The sequence below is a fragment of the Callithrix jacchus genome, chromosome 3, assembly GCF_049354715.1.
Source record: "Callithrix jacchus isolate 240 chromosome 3, calJac240_pri, whole genome shotgun sequence".
Lineage (NCBI taxonomy): Eukaryota > Metazoa > Chordata > Mammalia > Primates > Cebidae > Callithrix > Callithrix jacchus.
Genome location: NC_133504.1, coordinates 139,846,566 through 139,866,465, shown reverse-complemented (window position 1 = coordinate 139,866,465; position 19,900 = coordinate 139,846,566). Strand labels below are relative to the sequence as shown.

General features: G+C 40.3%; 1 protein-coding gene across 3 annotated transcripts in view; it reads left to right on the top strand.

Moving 5' to 3' along the window:
• Nucleotides 1-15,852, top strand: part of REST (RE1 silencing transcription factor) — a 28,083-nt gene extending 12,231 nt beyond the window's left edge. For 2 of the 3 annotated variants that reach the window (XM_008993269.4, XM_008993270.5), the window contains exons 3-4: nt 229-312; nt 9,967-15,852. In XM_008993269.4, coding sequence (XP_008991517.1) covers nt 229-312; nt 9,967-12,218 — 2,336 coding nt within the window. In that variant the 3' untranslated portion in view covers nt 12,219-15,852. The remainder of the gene's footprint in view (nt 1-228; nt 313-9,966) is intronic. The other variant, XM_078367183.1, reaches the window with a different exon arrangement.
• Nucleotides 15,853-19,900: the final 4,048 nt, after the last annotated feature.

Below are 19,900 nucleotides of genomic sequence, written 5' to 3'. Positions count from 1 at the left end.
AGTCAGTGTTGTTTTTTCTCAAAGCCAAAATAATGTCATAATTTCTGAAATAAATAACTTACAGTTTAAATACATGATAAATTGATCTTTTTGTCAGCAATAGGAAAAAAATTCTTGTTAAAATGTACTGAGTACTGAATATTTTTGCATTGTTAGTGAGAATTGTGTTTGGTTTATTTTAAACCAAAGAGTGACATTTAAACACTCTTCATCATTGAAATTTTGCAGGAGAACGCCCATATAAATGTGAACTTTGTCCTTACTCAAGTTCTCAGAAGACTCATCTAACTAGACATATGCGTACTCATTCAGGTTGGTATGAAATGGGAACTTCTCTATCATTTTCAGTAAATGACCATTTTGAGGACATTCTTTTAGACTTGTAACTGAGTTATTTATTTATGATTTAGTTTTAATAGAATTTAGAAGTCAGAATTTAAAAATCAGTGTTCTATCGGGAATTCCTAATGTGGAATCCAAAGGTGGACCTCCTGAGAGTGAAATTTTTGGGTACACATTTTCTGGGAGGAGGGGCCTTAATTCTTATCAAATCTTTGAAGCATTCCTCCAACAGAAGTTAAACTAATATAGACCAAGGCTGATTGATCCTTTCTGCGTAACTCCTACTTCTCACATTTCCCCTAACATTATAAAGCTGAGATACATCATGTGTGGTTGACATGTGTCAGGGATTCCTTTTTAGCTTTTCAGGTCCTATAATTTAGGTTTGTTGTGTTTCAAGGTTTGGTAGAGCTTTCGAGGACTGACTGCAAAAGCTTGGCTTGAAAAAGAGAATAATAAACAGTCTAGGATGCCAATTATTAAGCTATAGTAAGACTATAGGACTATAACAATGAGAGATTCATCCACTCCAGTGACCGAAGCAGTCACTATCACCACTCAGAATTAGACCCCATTGGCTGGGTATGGTGACTCACGCCTGTAATCCCAACACTTTGGGAGGTTGAGGTGGGCAGATCACTTGAGGTTAGGAGTTCAAGACCAGCCTGACCAACATGGAGAAACCTTGTCTCTACTAAAAATAAAAAATTAGCTGGGCATGGTGGTACATGCCTGTAATCCCAGCTACTCAGGAGGCTGAGGCAGGAGAATCGCTTGAACCTGGGAGGCAGAGGTGGCAGTGAGCCAAGATCACACCATTGCACTCCAGCCTGGGCAACAAGAGCAAAACTCTGTCTCAAAAAAAAAAAGAAAAAATTAGTCCCCATTATCAAGTTAAAAAGTAATGTTATTATTGGTGATCTTGCTCAAATGGGTAATTATTTTATTCCAGCCCTGATGACACTTGGTGAGCTACCACTTCTTTTTTTTCTTTTTGAGACTGAGCCAAAAAACAAAACAAAACAAAAAAACACAGTAGACTGAGCCTTGCTCTGTTGCCAATGCTGGAGTGCAGTGGCGCAATGTCAGCTCATTGCACCCTCCACCTACCGGGTTCAAGCAATTCTCCTGCCTCAGCCTCCTGAGTAGGTGGATTACAGGCGTGCGCCACCATGCCTGGCTAATTTTTATATTTTTAGTAGAGATGGGTTTTACCATGTTGGTCAGGCTGTTCTTGAACTCCTGACCTCGTGATCCGCCTGTCTCAGCTAGGATTACAGGTGTGAGCCACCATGGCTGGCCCAACTACCACTTCTGATTAGAATACAGATTTAGAAAGTATGTCTCTGTGGAAAAAGTATCTTAAATCTTGCTATTTACAAAAGTCTATGTAGACCCATTTCCCTTAAGTTAATAATTATCTTAGATCTGTGCTCTTCAGTTGAGTAGCCACTAACCACATGTGGTTATTAAACTTTTGAAACCTTGCTAGTTTGAATTGATATTTATAGAATATGTACTTACCAGATTTTGTTTTCCTTTTTTTTTTCTTTAGTCGAGATAGAGTCTTGCTCTGTCCCCCAGGCTGGAGTGCAGTTGCACAGATCTCAGCTCACTGCAACCTCTGCCTCCTGGGTTTAAGCAATTCTCATGCCTCAACCTCCCTAGGAGCTGGGATTGCAGGCATGTGCCACCATGCCTGGCTAATTTTTGTAATTTTAGTAGAGATGGGATTTCACCATGTTGGCCAGGCTGGTCTCGAACTCCTGGCCTCAAGTGAACTGCACATCTTGGCCTTCCAAAGTGCTGGGGTTGCAGGTGTGAGCCACCACACCTGGCCACAGTTCCAAATAGTATGAAGAATATCTTGCAGTGAAGCAGGTTAGAGAAAAAATAAATAATGTTAAATATTTATTTTTCAAGTTGATCATATGGTGAAATTATTGAATACATTGGCTTTAAAAAGTAGTAACAAATTTTACCTGTTTTTCTTTTTACCTTTGTTATATGACTACTAGAAAATTTAAGATTACATGTGTGATATGCATTATCTACTGGACATTGCTGCCATGAGTTAGGAATAAGACTTGATAGTGAGATTTGATTATATTGCAGGTTCTGATTTATTTGAACAGCTGTGAAGGTGTGTCCTTTAGTATGCTTGCTAGTCTTTCTTGACCCCACATGCTTGTCATGTTAATGTACTTTGAGCGTTTTTTCCCTAAATCTAAGCTATTGAGTGGTGCCAGTTAACCAGAAACCTGATTTCCTTATTTTTGAGTGGTTTCTGGTTTCATTCTCTGGACGGTAACATGGATGCCTTTCGGGGTAGGCATCATGTCCTGTTGATAGTTGTACTCTAGCTTTTTAGTAAAATATTTAGAAGCTTTATATTATTATTATTATTACTTTTTTTTTCTGTAGCAGAGTTTTGCTCTTGTTGCCCAGGCTGGAGTGCAATGGCATGATCTCAGCTCACTGCAACCTCCGTTTTCTGGGTTCAAGTGATTCTCCTGCTTCAGCCTCCCAAGTAGCTGGGATTACAGGCATGCGCCACCATGCCTGGCTAATTTTGTATTTTTTGTAGAGATGAGGTTTCATCATGTTGGCCAGCATGGTCTTGAACTCCTGAAGTCAAGTGGTCTGCCTGCTTCAGCCTTCCGAAGTGCTGGGATTACAGGCGTGAGCCACTGCTCCTGGCCAAGAGCTTTATTTTAGTTAACTAGTTTTAGTCTTCATGACTATTTTGTGTTGCATGAGTTCTATTATCCCCATTTTACAGATGGGGAATATAGGGCATTGAAAAAATATGACCTTTTTTTTTTTGTAGAATGTCCTCCCTTCTGGATATGTCCACTTGTTTTCTCGTGGTGTCATTTAACTTTTCTTCTATCTTTTGTATTGTAAACTGGAAATTAAATTTAAATCCTTGATAATCTTTCCCACAAATGATATGCCTCATTTAAAGTCACATCTGGTTGATCCATTAATATAATGTTGGGTCACTGCATATAGAAGGACTATATACTTTCATCCTTTCATTGAATTAGTAATAGTTTGTCTTGTCACTGTTTAAATGTTTATGGTGTTTTACACCAGTTAATAATCTTTGCCTGAAACAATTGTTTTTGGGTTTGCAAAATGTTTTGAGTTTTGCCTACTATATTTTAAAAATGATTTTTAGTAGCTGCTGGTATAGTATAGCAAGTATTTTAATGGTGTCTTAAAAACTAGTAATAGTTACTAGCTGTTGTATATATGCTGGTTACTAAAAACAAGTATATGCTGTCTCCAATCTTAGTAATACAAAGATACTGAGTTTCAGATTATATATTATAGGACAAAGGCTCACAAATAAGTAATTTTTGTTGCTGTTTATGTTTTTGGAGTTGGGGATTCTGTTGCCCAGGCTGGAATGCAGTGGTATGATCACACCTTACTGCAACTTCAAATGCCTGGCCTCAAGCCATTCTCCTGCCTCAGTTTCCTGAGTAGCTGGGTCTACTGGCACATGCCACCACTCCAGCTAATGGGGACTATTATTATTATTTTTGAGATGGAGTTTTGCTCTTGTCACCCAGCTGGAGTGCAGTGGCGCAATCTTGACTCATTGCAACCTCCGGTTCCTGGGTTCTAGCGATTCTCCTGCCTCAGCCTCCTGAGAAACTGGTATTACAGGCACCCGCCACCACGCCCAGCTAATATTATATATTTTTTTTTTCTTTTTTTTTTTTTTTTTTGAGATGGAGTCTCACTCTGTCGCCCAGGCTGGAGTGCAGTGGCCCAGCCTCAGCTCACTTCAGCCTCTGTCTCCCAGGTTCAAGCGATTCTCCCACATCAGCCTCCTGAGTAGCTAGGACTACAAGCATGAGCTACCACGCCCCAGCTAAGTTTGTTTATTTTTTTGTTTTTATTTTTTTAGTAGAAATGAGGTTTCACTATATTGAACAGGCTGGTCTTGGACTCCTGAGCTTGTGATCTGCCCACCTTTGGCCTCCCAAAGTGCTGAATTACAAGTGTGAACTATCACACCCAGCCTTTTGTTTGTTTGTTTGATACGGAGTCTTGCTCTGTTGCCAGGCTGGAGTTAACAGTAGCGGGATCTTGGCTCACTGCAACCTTTGCCTCCCGGGTTCAAATGATTCTCCTGCCTAAGCATCCTGAGTAGCTAGGACTATAGGTGTGCACCACCACACCCAGCTAATTTTTGTGTTTTTAGTAGTGATGGGGTTTCACCATGTTGGCCATGATGGTCTCTATCTGTTGACCTCGTTATCCACCCACCTCGGCTTCCCAAAGGGCCAGGATTACAGAAGTGAGCCACCACACTCTGCTGGAACTATTATTTTCATTTATTTATTTATTTTTCTTTTATTTTTTCTTTTTTTGGGGGAAGAGGGGATGGGGTTTCACCATGTTGGTCAGGCTGGTCTCAAACTCCTAACCTCAGGTAATCTACCCGCCTCGGCCTCCCAAAGTGCTGGTATTACAGGCGTGAGCCACCGCGCCCGGCCGATTTTTATTTAAATATCCTATTTATTTTTATAGAGACTGGGTCTTGCTGTGTTGCCCAGGCTGGCTTCAAACTCCTGGCCTCAAAGTGTTAGCATTACAGGCATGAGTCACTGTGTCCAGATGTATGTGTTTATTTTGATAACATTGGTGCCAAGGGACTATCTTAAATAGCTGGGATTGTTTGAAAGTTATTATAATAGTTTGAGAATCTTTGTAGAATAAATTTAAAAAACAATATTTTATTGAGGTATAATTTATAAATTTAAAAATGCACAGGTCTTAAGTATACAGCTCAGTGACTATGCTTTCACTTGGTTAATTATCACTCAAGAACAAGATGTGGAATATTTCTGCTCAGAAACACCTTGCCCTTTCCACTCAGCACATCCAGTCTTTTCCCTGGATGATATTCTGTGTCCTACCAAAGAACATTGTAGTGTGTTTGTTTCTTTGTTTGTTTGTTTTCTTTTAGATGGGATCTCACTCTGTCACCCAGGCTGGAGTGCAGTGGGCAGAGTCACAGCTTCCTAAACCTCTTGACATGAGCCACTGCGCGTAGTTTTAGGACATTTTTTAGTAAAATGTTCTTGAGGTTTATTTATGTTGCATTATTGGAATTTCATTTTATTGCTGGTAATTTATTGTATGCCCCCATTATTTTTTACTTAAAAATTTTCTCTGCCAGCTGGTCACAGTGGCTCACGCCTATAATCCTAGCACTTAGGGAGGCCAAAGTGGGCGTGTCACCTGAGGTCAGGAGTTCAAGAACAGAATGGCCAATGCGATGAAACCCAGTCTGTGCTAAAATGCAAAAATTAGCTGGGTGTGATGGCGGGTGCCTGTAATCCCAGATACTTGGGAGGCTGAGATGAGGGAATCACTTAAACTCAGAAGATGGTGGTTGCAGTGAGCTGAGATTGCGCCACTGCACTCCAGCCTGGGCAGCTGAGCAAGACTCAGTCTCAAAAAAGTTTCTTTGATATTCTCTCTAGATATTTGTTTTGTTTTTATTTTTAATAGACTTAATTTAAAAAATTTAAAAACACTGAGAGGCTTGTGCTTGTGTATTTTTCACTGCAGTCTTGACCTCCTAGGCTCAAACGATCCTCCTGCCTCAGCCTCTAGAGTATTGGCACTGTAGGCTTGTACCACCACATCTGGCTAATTTTTAAATTTTTTTGTAGAGGCAGGGTCACACTAGGTGGCCCACGCTGGTCTCAAAACTCTTTAGCTCAAGCAATCTTCCTCACCTCAGCCTCCCAAAAGGACTAGGATTACGGGTGTGAGCCACTATGCCTGACCATTCTTCGAAGAATGCTTTTGATACGTATATGTAAAGCTTACAAAAATCCTTCCCCTTTTGACTTGCTTACACCTATACATTCATTTTGGAGGCATAAAACAGACAACTGGCAGATTTATAAATATGAGAAGCTGTTAGACAAAAATTTCTGCATCCTCCCTTTCCCTTTGCCATTCCTTAGGGAGAACCTTGTACCTTGATGCTTGCTGTATAGATCGCCTTATTTGTTAGAGGTTATAAAATTATGATGTTTTAATTATAATTCTATTAGTATAAATATGAAGAGAAGAGATAAATTCCACTTATTTACTCATAATGTAGGAAAGACAGGATACATAAGAGTCTTCCCATTTATTTGTTTGCTTATTTATTTGAGAAGGAGTTTCTCTTTTGTTGCCCAGGTTGGAGCGCAATGGTGCTGTCATGGCTCATGGCAACCTCCGCCTCCCAGGTTCAAGTGATTCTCCTGCCTCAGCCTTCCAAGTAGCTGGGATTACAGGCATGTGCTACTACCATACCTGGCTAATTTTTTTGTATTTTTAGTAGAGACAGAGTTTATGTTGGTCAGGCTGGTCTTTAACTCCTGACCTCAGGTGATCCTCCCACCTCAGCCTCCCAAAAGTGCTGGGATTACAGGTGTAAGCCACTGCACCTGGCCTTATTTATTTACTTTTTGAGAAAGAGTCTCGCCCTGTTGCACAGGCTGGAGTGCAATGGTGCAGTCTCAGCTCACTGCAACTTTTGCTTCCCAGGTTCAAGCGATTCTTCTGCCTCAGCTTCCCAAGCAGCTGGGATTACAGATGTTTGCCACCATGCCCAGCTAATTTTTTGTATTTTTAGTAGAGATGGGATTTCACCATGGAATTACAGGCATGAACCACTGTGCCCAGCCTTTTTAATTAATTTCTTTTTTGAGACAAGCCTAGCTGTTGCCCACGTTGTAGTGCAATGGTACAATCTCAGCTCGATGCATCCTCCACCTCCCAGATTCAAGCAATTCTTCTGCCTCAACCTCCCAAGTACCACCACACTTGGCTAATTTTTTTTGTATTTTTACAAAAATGCTTCCCAAAGTTCTGGGATTACAGGCATGACCCACCACGCCTGGGCTAGTCTTCTTTTTTATTTATCCATACTCAGAGTTACCAAATGGTTCCAAAAGTGAAAATTCTTGCTCTCTGCTCCATGTTAAGGACTTTACATGGATTAGATTAGATTATAGCTCACAACACTTAGAGAGTATTTTATATTTTAAGAAATTGAACTCTAGAGAGGTTTCAGTACTTTGCTCAAAGTCTCGGAGTAAGCATCTTGCAGACAGAGCCCATTGTTTTATCTCCCAGATAGTCTAGCTTTGTCTAGAACAAGTTCTTAGGCCTTGTGCTACCTATCTTTCTATGTTCTATGTCCACATATGTTAAGAAAATGTTTGTCTCCATTTCAATCATTCACTGGAGAGGACAATATAGAACCAAGTATAGAGTAATGTAGCATGTTGTAGAAACTTGCATATTAATCTGTTCGTAGACCAACATGGAGAAGAATTATCCAGTCAGCTGAATATCCAATTTGACTACCTGGATAAGGTGATTATTTTATTACCAGGCATTTTCTAATCATGTAAAGTTTAACATCTACATGGTTTTGTCTAATGTCTGAGTTTTGCTTTATGAAAAATTTTAGTAAGATTTGATAATGAATTTGAGAATGTTTGAGATGAATTTTCATAAATGTCAATTTCCATTTTTCTACTATGCATTCCATTGGACCAGTGGGGTATGGATACCATTTGGTAATATTTACTAGAGTGTGATCTAGATGGGTATGTATTCAGGTAGAATGTATTACTCTTGTGCCTTTAATTTTGGGGGTGGGGGTGGTTCTGGTTCTGTATGTATCAGTGATTATGATGTTTCTTATTTTACATACCATATCTATTTGTGTGCCACTTCTCATTACCTAGTTCCTTTATACATTTTATATAAAAGGTGGGGGAAACATCAATAAAGTTTTCCTATATTTTTGCTTTAAAATAGCGATGCTAGCACAGAAAGTTTGCTAAGTGAAAATTTACTCAGTTCTTACCATGATGGACAGAAGGATTAAATTTCAAGAAAAAGCCTTTGCTCAGGCTAAAGCAGAATTTCAAAACTTTTACCTAGGATCTGGGAGTATAGCCCAGAGTGTTTTTCTCAAGATTTGCCACAAGAAAATTAGGGTGGGGAGGGTATGTTATTTATTTATTTATTTGTTTGTTTGTTTGTTTGTTTGTTTGTTTGAGACGAATTTTCACTCTCATTGCCCAGGCTGTAGTGCAGTGGCATGATCTTGGCTCACTGTAACCTCTGCCTCCCGAGTTCAAGCAGTTCTCCTGCCTCAGCCTCCCAAGTAGCTGGGATTACAGGCATCTGCCACCATACCTGGCTAATTTTTTGTATTTTGACTGGAGACAGGATTTTGCCATGTTCACCAGGCTGGTTTTGAATTCGTGACCTCAGGTGATCCACCTGCCTTGGCCTCCCAAAGTGCTGGGATTATAGCTGTTAGCCACTGTACCTGGCTGGGAATTTTATTTGATTTATTTTTGAGGTAGGACCTTGATCTGTTGCCCAGGTTGGAGTGCAGTAGCACATTCATAACTCACTGCTACTTCAAATTCCTGGGCTTAAGCTGTCCTCCTGCCTTGGCCTCCTGAGTAGCTAGGACAACTGGTGCACTCCCCAATACCTGGCTGATTTTTTTTTTTTTGAGACAGTCTGACTGCCCAGGTTGGAGTGAAGTGGTACGATCTTGGCTCACTGCAAACTCTGCCTCCTAAGTTAAAGCAATTCTCGTGTCTCAGCCTTCCAAGTAGGTGGGATTACAGGCGTGCAGCACCATGCCTAGCTAATTTTTTTTGTGTTTTTAGTAGAGATGGGGTTTCACTGTGTTGGCCAGGCTGGTCTCAAACTCCTGGCCTCAAGGGATCCACTCACCTTGGCCTCCCAAAGTTAATTTTTGTTTTATTTATTTTGTTCAGGTTGTTCCCCTAACTTCTAGGCTCAAGCGAACCTTCTGCCATGGCCTCCCAAAGTATTACGATTGTAGCCATAAGCCACTGCACCTGGCCAGAATTTTATTTTATTTTATTTTTATTTTTTGAGGTGGAGTTTCGCTGTTTTACCCAGACTGGAGTGCAATGGTGTGATCTCAGCTCATCACAACCTCCGCTTCATGGGTTCAAGCAATTCTCCTGCCTCAGCCTCCTGAGTAGCTGGGACTACAGGCGTGTACCACCATGCCCAGCTAATTTTTGTATTTTTAGTAGAGACGGGGTTTCACCTTGTTCACCAGGATGGTCTCGATCTCTTGACCTTGTGATCCACCCACCTCGGCCTCCCAAAGTGCTGGGATTATAGGCGTCAGCCATTGCTCCTGGCCCCAGAATTTTATTTTCTACTCCATTATGCATTTATTTTAACTAAATATACAAAACAATTTTAAATAGATAATTTTCCTTCAAATTAACATCCAGAGCCCAATTGAACTTTGCCAATGGTTGTGTATTTCTTAAAGAATCTCTGTTCTTTAATAGTGCTTGAGGACTCTAACTTGAACTGTTTTGAAGCTTGTGGTTGACTGAGATTTCTTCTGAGAATCAATGTCAAAGGATAGAGAAATGTTACACAAATAAATATGGTAAATGTAAGGTGCATGATACAGCATTTTCAATAGTCTGTCATTATTTTACATGTACAGTTCCTTATATTTTAATGTTGAATTTCTCTTAATCTGTATCTTCTCTCATACTTTTGATTTACCTTCAGGTGAGAAGCCATTTAAATGTGATCAGTGCAGTTATGTGGCCTCGAATCAACATGAAGTAACTCGCCATGCAAGACAGGTTCACAATGGGCCTAAACCTCTTAATTGCCCACACTGTGACTACAAAACAGCAGATAGAAGTAACTTCAAAAAACATGTAGAGCTACATGTGAATCCACGACAGTTCAATTGCCCTGTATGTGACTATGCAGCTTCCAAGAAGTGTAATCTACAGTATCACTTCAAATCTAAGCATCCTACTTGTCCTAATAAAACAATGGATGTCTCAAAAGTGAAACTAAAGAAAACCAAAAAACGAGAGGCTGACTTGCCTGATAATATTACCAATGAAAAAACAGAAACAGAACAGACAAAAATAAAAGGGGATGTAGCTGGAAAGAAAAATGAAAAGTCTATAAAAGCGGAGAAAAGAGATGTCTCAAAAGAGAAAAAGTCTTCTAATGTGTCAGTGATCCAAGTGACTACCAGAACTCGAAAATCAGTAACAGAGATGGATGTGCATACTGGAAGCAATTCAGAAAAATTTTCTAAAACTAAGAAAAGCAAAAGGAAGTTGGAAGCTGACACCCATTCTTTACGTGATCCTGTGAATGATGAGGAATCTTCAACAAGAAAGAAAAGGAAGGTAGAAAGCAAATCCAAAAATAATAGTCAGGAAGTGCCAAAGGGTGACAGCAAAGTGGAGGAAAATAAAAAGCAAAATACCTACATCAAAAAAAGTACAAAGAAGAAAACTCTGAAAAATAAATCAAGTAAGAAAAGCAGCAAGCCTGCTCAGAAGGGACCTGTTGAGAAGGGGCCTGCCCAGATGGACCCTCCTCACATGGAGCCTGCCCAGATGGGGCCTGCTCCCACAGAGGCAGTTCAGAAGGGGACTGTTCAGGTGGAGCTGCCACGTCCCATGGAGCCTGCTCAGATGGAGGGTGCCCAGATACAGCCTGCTCATGCTGAGCCTGTTCAGATGGAGGTGGTTCAGGAGGGGCCTGCTCAGAAGGAGCTGCCACCTCCTCTGGAGCCTGCTCAGGTGGTCGGTGCTCAGATGGTACCTGCTCACATGGAGTTGCCTCCTCCCATGGAGACTGCTCAGATGGAGGTTGCCCAAATGGGGCCTGCTCCCATGGAGGTGGTTCAGAAGGAGCCTGTTCAGATAGAGCTGTCTCCCATGGAGGTGGTCCAGGAGCCTATTCAGATGAAACTATCTCCTTCTATGGAGGTAGTACAGAAGGAGCCTGTTGACATAGAGCTGTCTCCTCCCACAGAGGTGGTCCAGAAGGAACCTGTTCAGATGGAGCTGTCTCCTCCCGTCAGGGTGGTTCAGAAGGAGCCTTCTCCTCCCGTAGAGCCTCCCCTTCACATGGAGCCAATTTCCAAAAAGCCTCCTCTCCGAAAACTTAAAAAGGAAAAGTCTAACATGCAGAGTGAAAGGGCACAGAAGGAGCAAGTCCTTATTGAAGTTGGCTTAATGCCTGTTAAAGATAGCCGGCTTCTAAGGGAAAGTATAAGCACAGAAGATCTGTCACCACCGTCACCACTGCTGCCAAAGGAAAATTTAAAAGAAGAGGCGTCAAGAGACCAAAAATTACTCATCAGAGGTGAAGGAAATGAAGAAGCCCCTCTTCAGACAGTAGGAGCAGAAGAGGCAGGTGAGAGCCTACCTGGTCTTGCTGCTAATATTGAGGAATCTACCCATGTTTCATCCTCTAGACAAAGCTTGAATATGCCAGAGGGTGAAACTTCAGATGGTAAACATCAGACTGACGCTGTGGTTTGTGAAATGGAAATGGACACTGATGAGAACATAAGAGAGAATCTCCCTGTTATAAACTCAACAGTTGAAGAACCAGTTTCACCAGTGCTTCCCCCCTCAGCAGTAGAAGAATGTGGTGAAGCAGTGTCTAAAACTGTACCGCCATCACCTCCTGCTACCATGGCAGTAAATGAGTCTCAGGAAATTGATGAAGATGAAGGCATCCACAGCCATGAAGGAAGTGATCTAAGTGACAACATGTCAGAGGGTAGTGATGATTCTGGATTACATGGGGCTCGACCAGTTTCACAAGAATCTAGCAGAAAAAATGCAAAGGAAGCCTTAGCAGTCAAAGTGGCTAAGGGAGATTTTGTTTGTATTTTCTGTGATCGTTCTTTCAGAAAGGGAAAAGATTATAGCAAACACCTCAATCGCCATTTGGTTAATGTGTACTATCTTGAAGAAGCAGCTCAAGGGCAGGAGTAATGAAACTTTGAACAAGGTTTCAGTTCTTAGTTTGTAAGGTATATTACATTTTATATTCATTTATAGTAGTAGACAACCTTTTAAGATTGCTTTAATTAGTCTCTGATGTTGATTTTTAAGTGGCATTCTTTTGCTTAGGATTGTTGATTGTTGTGTAAATTTAGCAAATCTACTAAACCAGCAGATACCTAAATCTGTTAGCTTATGTGTCTAATTGAAATGAGGCTGAGATGGTATAGCAGCATTTTACTGCTTTGTCCAGCTACAACTTGTCATTTTTTTCTCCATGTCTGTCTTCCTGTTTCACTTTAGTTTATTCTTAGTTTTTTATTGAGATCTATAAAAAATTGGCTTAATAGCAAATTACTTGAATAATTTGCCTGCTTTATATAAAGTTAGCACTTTAAGATTTTTTTTTTTAGAGATGAGAAGACATTTACATTGAAGAAAAATTCTCCCAGCAATAGACATTCTATCAGTCCAAGCATAGAATTCCTGAGTTTTGATCAATATTTTTTATTTGTGTATGTTAATTGTCATGAAAACAGTGATTTTGGTGTGTTTTTTATTTTGGTGCTTTAATGGCTTAAGATGTTGCACATTTTTTTTGTTTCTGTTTTTGTTTTTTTACCTATGCAGTTAAATTTTTCCTAGATAGAACATTTGTGTTAAACAGTAACACTTTATACGTATATATATATGCATGTTTATTTTGGCCTCTTTGGAGGGATGCTTTTAGACTTGTTTGCAAAAGGGCAGTTTTCTTTTTCTTTGCTGCAGTTGTCTATTTTGCAGAATAGTAGTGTGTGCAAGTTTGTGAGCAAATGAAACATGCAGGTTCAATCCATTGACTTTGATTTTTACATCTTATATCTATGCCAGAATCTTTATTTCATATAACTTATTTATTTTGAATGGATGTAGTGAATTCACAGTTCTCAGTTTTGATTTTGCAATAAATAAACCACTAGGTTCCATATCGAACAAATTTTTATCTCAAATACCAACCATCAGTTTTTTTTCTTCTTCATGTGTTTTGGTACAGCTCATTCCTAATTTAGAGTGTTAAATGTTTGAGGAAAACCTTTTCTCATAGATGGTTGGTGTCCATATGGCTACTTTACAATAAAGAACTGTAAGTGATACTTGGAAACTGCAAACCTGGAATTAGGAGACATAATTATTCCTTTAAGTTTTACAGAATATCACTTGGAAGATTCCAAAGCCATAGCTATTACGCGGCAAACCTAGGATATGAGAGGTAGTGTGAGTGCTGGCAGACCAGCTGCAACTTTCCTATACAGTGAAAAAGGCTGGTGAAACAAGTACAGGCCAGATTTTAAAAAATCATACTTTCTCAGGGATCTCCACAAACTAGTGGGTGTCCTGGCTGTCTCTGTGATAGCCTCTTTCTACATACAGGTGAGGCCTCAAATGAATTGTAGCTATCCTGGTGTTCCTGTGGGGGCACTTTGTATGAAAAAGGGCATGTACTCCAAAACATTTTTGTAGGTTTTTTGGCCCATCGACAAAGCGTATGAAAGAATCATAGGATTTTTCTTACTGATAGCAGTTATTCATTGCAGTAAAACAAAATATGATCCCAGTAGGGAATCTTGAATTCTGACCCCCCATATTCTGTTTTGAAATAACCACTTTGTATTTCATTTTTAAAAATATGATGATTTCTTTGAGGCAGATTTCAGATTTTGGCAGTACAAGAGGAAAGATTAGGAAAAGCATTAATGGTGTATGGATGGAGAGCTTGTTAAAAATCTGAGTGAAGTTTGAGTTAAAAGTTGTTTGAACATGGAATTGACTGGGAGGCCAAAGATTTAAAGAAGCAGAAGATTCTTCTCTTAAGACATGAGGAGTAAGTTGTGTGATAATGGTGTGTGTTTTGTGTGCATGATTGAACATTGTAAATGTTGAATTCTAGGCTCTGACAATCACTGTCAACAGAAGATCAAGCTGCAAATATTTATGTTTTAAAACTTAAATTATAAAGCTAGTTAAATCTTTCTAATGACTAGTTTTAATGTTCATGGGTACATTTTACCTAAGTGACCGTTTACATTGTATAGAAAAAGATTCATCTTAAGCACAGATTGGATATTAGGAATTTGTTTGGGGAAGTTTTTTTTTGTGGATTCTTTCATACTGTAGAAGAAAAACCATTTGCCTTCTGGGGAATTGAGCTAAATTCTACACTAGAATGCTAAAAACAAAAACATGAAGGAAATTAAAACCCCTTATTATTAAATTGATTTGTAAAAACATTGTTACTGGAAATTGATTGGACTTGAGGCCTTCTTCCAGAAAATAAGGACTTGATTGTCAGGCCTATATTAGGTTCTGAACCTTAATGCCGTGTATTTGAACTTACTAAAAATTGTTTCAGTGAAAAGTACATTAGCAATATGAACTTCTGGTCTAGTTGGAAGTTCTTTCATCTGAAAAATGTGATATTTGCATGGAACTGTTTGAATCTTTTTATTTTCTAGTCCCCCTCCCCCACACTGGATAGAATTTAAGCTAGAATTTTCCCTTTGGTTAAAAGAACAAAAAATGAACATGTTATTTGTAAATTGATGTTTAGTAACTAGTGATAAACTTGAAATACTAGAATACATTATAAGCCTTAATCTTAGGTAGACTTATGAAAATGAATCTCTTAATTATCTTTTGAACCTATATTCACATTGGTTTTCAAGATACTTTAAGTTATATTTTTTTCCTCTTTTCAGAGCTGCTTTTTATTCTGGGGCTACTTTTTTATTGTGTAATTCACAAGGGGCTGCTTTTTTTTTTTTTTATAAGGCTTATAACTATGGCTGGATGTTTTGCTCTAGTCCTCTAAGAAGGGCCAGTTTATTTTTTAGAGTCACTTCTAAAGTCATGTGTTAATTAACTTTGGAGACTGTTTGGCATATGAGAGCTGATACAAATTAAAACCCAAGTAGACCTCATTGCATGTCACCCTATGAATGTTGACAATGGAAGGAATATCTTGCCTGTAGTATACTGTCACTTCTGAACTGAAAAGCTGCGGAAGAAAGTTAATTTTCTTTTTTGCATAAATCAGAAAAACTTACAGCTAGTGTTCCCAGTTTCCTGGTTGACCTCAGCAGATGAAGTGAACAGATAGTGTTAAATCAGATTGAAGAAATTGTCTGAATCTTGGTTTGTGTAGATTTACAATCTACATGCAATATTAACTAAATCAGATAGCTTTTACATTTTCACATGTGTACATAGATTCCCTCCCTGTCCCTTCCATATCCATTAGTTATTGAACTTTCTAAACTGGCATTGAAACATTACAACAATGTTTTGTTGCACCAATTTTATAAACTTATGCAGTGCAATACGTGTTATTTTTCTGAGACAAACCAAAGGTAAATTTCTCAAGGTTCTTGCTGCCTTCTTTAGCAGCATTTGATGGAAGATCTTTTATACATTTGTAATAGATAAAAATAAACCAGATTGCAAATCCTTCTTTAAAATCTTAAACCATGTACCAAGTTTTTGGTCCAAATTGTGTAGAATAAGTTAAACTTAAATTGCATTCTATTAACCAATATGAGTGTATTTCTGTAAGCATAGTTATGTTGAAATAAAGTTTTAAAAAGCATGATGCCTTCATTTATTATTGATCCAAGAACGTAGAAAACCAAATTTATGTTGCTGGAACTGCAAGTATATTAATAGGCTTTTCAAGATTATTTCCCACAGGTGACCCGTTGCATGTAGAGAAGTCACAGCATGTTGTTTGGGGTAACAATCCAGTATGGGTAGTAACCCAAAGCATACACTGCTTTCTGAGAGGTGGGAGGTGGGTGAGAAATTGGACAAGTCACACAAGATTTTAAATAGTAATTACTTCCCAACCACAAGTCCCCTTAACAGTTTTAATATGCATATCCTTTTTTTTTTTTTTGAGACAGAGTCTTGCTGTTACCAGGCACGCGCCAGGTTGAAGTGCAGTGGCGTGATCTTGGCTCACTGCAACCTCCGCTTCCCGGGTTCAAGCAATTCTCCTGCCTCAGCCTCCTGAGTAGCTGGGACTACAGATGCGTGCCACTACACCTAGCTAATTTTTGTATTTTAGTAGAGATGGGGTTTCACTATGTTGGCCAGGATGGTCTCGATCTGACCTCGTGATCTGCCTGCCTTGGCCTCCCAAAGTGCTGGGATTACAGGCGTGAGCCACCATGCCCGGCTGCATATCCCTTTTCAGTAGCAGGCCTGGAATTAGTGAATTTTGATTCATAATTGGAGGAAGATGTTTTCTTTTAAAAAGGTAGACATGAGGTCTCACTGTGTTGCCCAGGCTGGTCTCAAACAGCTGGCCTCAAAGTAATCCTGCTTTGGTCTCCCAGTGTTAAGATTACTTACAGGTGTGAGCTGTTGCACCCCACCACAAGATGGCTTGAAGGGAAGATAAACTGAGTTACATAAGGTTCACTGGTGCCAGGGCATGAGTTTAAGCTTTTAGTGTATTTATTTATTTTGAGACAGAGTTTCGCTCTTGTTACCCAGCCTGGAGTGCAGTGGTGCGATCTCGGCTCACTGCAACCTCCGCCTCCTGGGTTCAAGCAATTCTCCTACCTCAGCCTCCTGAATAGCTGGGACTACAGGCTGCACCACCATGCCCAGCTAACTTTTATATTTTTAGTAGAGATGGGGTTTCACCATGTTGACCAGGATGGTCTCGATCTCTTGACCTCGTGATCCACCCGCCTTGGCCTCCCAAAGTGCTGGGATTATAGGCGTGAACCACCGCGCCCGGCTTGCAATAAGAGCAAAGTTTATGCTATTTTTACAGTTTTCAGTACAAAAAGGTGTTAATATAGAAACAATAAAGTTGACACTTGATTACCTTTAAAAAAAATTCTGCACTGAGGCTTGCTGGATTCCTGTCTCTCTCTGGTCGGTCAGTGGCCTACAGCAGGCAGTGCAAGATCAGTCCACCCCATTCGAATGAAGTTGGGATTTCAGGGCCTTGGTCCCTCAAGTCAATGAACTCCAGATGAAATGACTTTTCTGGAGATACCAGAAGACTCTAGTATGAGCACAGACTCTTCGGGGCTGTACTCATGTTACAGGAAAGGGGTGCTGATCAGACCCTAAGAGAGGGTTCTTGGATCTCATACAAGAAAGAATTCAGGGCAAGTCCATAGTGCAAAGTGAAAGCCAAGTTTATTAAGAAGGTAAAGGAATAAAAGAATGGCTACTCCATAGACAGAGCAGCCCTGAGGCGAGGATGGCTGGTTGCCTATTTTTATGGTTATTTCTTGATGACATGCTAAACAAGGGGTGAATTATCCATGCCTCCTCTTTTTAGACCATATGGAATAACTTCCGAAGGTTGCCATGGCATTTGTAAACTCATGGCGCTGGTGGGAGTGTAGCAGTGAGGACAACCAGAGGTCACTCTCGCTGCCATTTGGGTTTTGGTGGGTTTTGGCTGGCTCCTTTACTGCAGCCTGTTTTATCAGCAAGGTCTTTATGACCTGTAGTTTGTGCTGACTTCCTCTCTCATCCTGTGAGGTAGAATTCCTTACCCATCCGGGAATGCAGCACTGTAGGTTTCAGCCTCATTTTACCCAGCTCCTATTTAAGATGGAGTTGCTCTGATTCACATGCCTCTGACACTCGTACATATGTGGGAAATGTGCCTTATAGCAGAACCTGGAAAATCTCAGGATATTCCCTGTGACCTATGCAGATCCTCAGATTTCAGGTCCTGCCAGAATACTTGATAACTTTCATTAGAGTAAGTGGCCTCTTCAAACTGAATAACTCTGTAAATATATGATGAAATCAATTCATAAAGCTTTCAAAAATCATCTTTGGGCCGGGCGTGGTAGCTCATGCCTTTAATCCCAGCACTTTGGGAGGCCGAGGTGGGCAAATCACTTGAGGTCAGGAGTTTACCAGCTGGCCAACATAGTGAAACTCCAGAGGCTGGGGCAGGAGAATCGCTTGAACCCAAGAGGTGGAGGTTGCAGTCAGCTGAGATTGCACCACTGCATTCCAGCCTGGGTGACAGATTGAGGCTGCATCTCAAAAAAAAAAAAAGGCCAGGCACGGTGGCTCACGCCTATAATGCCAGCACTTTTGGACGTCAAGGCTGGTAGATCATGAGGTCAGGAGTTCGAGACCAGCCTGGCCAATATGGTAAAACACTCTACTAAAAATACAAAAATTAGTTGGGCATGGTGGTGGGCACCTGTAATCCCAGCTACTCTGGAGGCTAAGGCAGGAGAATCACTTGAACCTGGGAGGCAGAGGTTGCAGTGAGCCAAGATCACAACACTGCACTCCAGCCTGGGCTTCAGAGTGAGTCTCCATCTCAAGAAAAAAAAAAACCAAAAAACCAAAAAAACTTTAACTTTACACCTTTTTGCCCAATGTTTTTTCATCTTTATAGTTTTTACACTAACTAGTGGGGACAGTTCAAGTAGTTTCTTTTTGTATTTCAACAATAGCAAATTTCTAGATACCCCAGTATAAGATTCTAGTAAAACATGGAATTGAAGACTGACTGACGAACAAAGGGACCTCCTCTATGGTTCTCCTTGCTCCCTGCCTCCCCTTTTCAGTCTGGGCCCAGAGGGTGTGGGGAGGGGAGGGACAGAGATGGAGAAATGCTGGCAGATGGCCAACACTAAAAGGGTTCTGAAATTACTTTCCCTACTCACGGAGCCAGGAAAAGAAAGGAGTTTGTGTGGCGTCAGGACCTTCAGCTTGGACTCTGCCTCAAACTCTTGTCCATTTTTCCTTCTTGGAGAGCAGTAGGATACTATTTAGAGATTTGAAAGCCCTTCATTTCTGTGTTCTCATTACCTTCCCCATTATAGAGTTCCCAGGTAGAGGACTTCCAGGATAGCTTTCTTCTAGTATAAGAACTGGGGCTAGAGGGACAGATAGACCTTGAATCTGCATGGATTTTTTTCATTGAAATTGGTTACCAAAGTAATATGTACACATAAGTAAAAGCAAACTATTTCTAAAGGATTTATGAGATTAAAAGCCAAAAACCTCTCTCTCATTCTTTCCTCAGTCATATAGCAGCTCTATGTATCAGACTTTTGAGATAAATTTAAATTAAGATAATATTTCTTTTCTTTTTTGAGAGAATCTCACTTTGTCATCCAGGCTGGAATGCAGTAGTGTGATCTCGCCTCACTGCAATCTCTGCCTCAAGGGTTCAAGCAATTCTTCTGCTTCAGCCTCCTGAGTAGCTGGGATTACAGGCGTGTACCACCACACCTGGTTAATTTGTATTTTTAGTAGAAATGGGGTTTCACCATGTTGGCCAGGCTGGTCTTGAACTCCTGACCTTGTGATCCACCCGCCTTAGCCTCCCAAAGTGCTGGGATTACAAGAGTGAGCCACTGCGCTGGCCTGGATTCATTTTCTTTTTTTTTTTTTTTGAGACAGAGTCCCGCTCTGTCCCCAGGCTCAAATGCAGTGGCACAATCTTGGCTCACTGCAACCTCTGCCTCTCCGGGTTCAAGCGATTCTCCTGTCTCAGCCTCCTATTTTTATTTATTTATTTTTTTGAGATGGAGTTTCGCTGTTGTTACCCAGACTGGAGTGCAATGGCATGATCTCGGCTCACTGCAACCTCCGCCTTCTGAATTCAAGCAATTCTCCTGCCTCAGTCTCCCGAG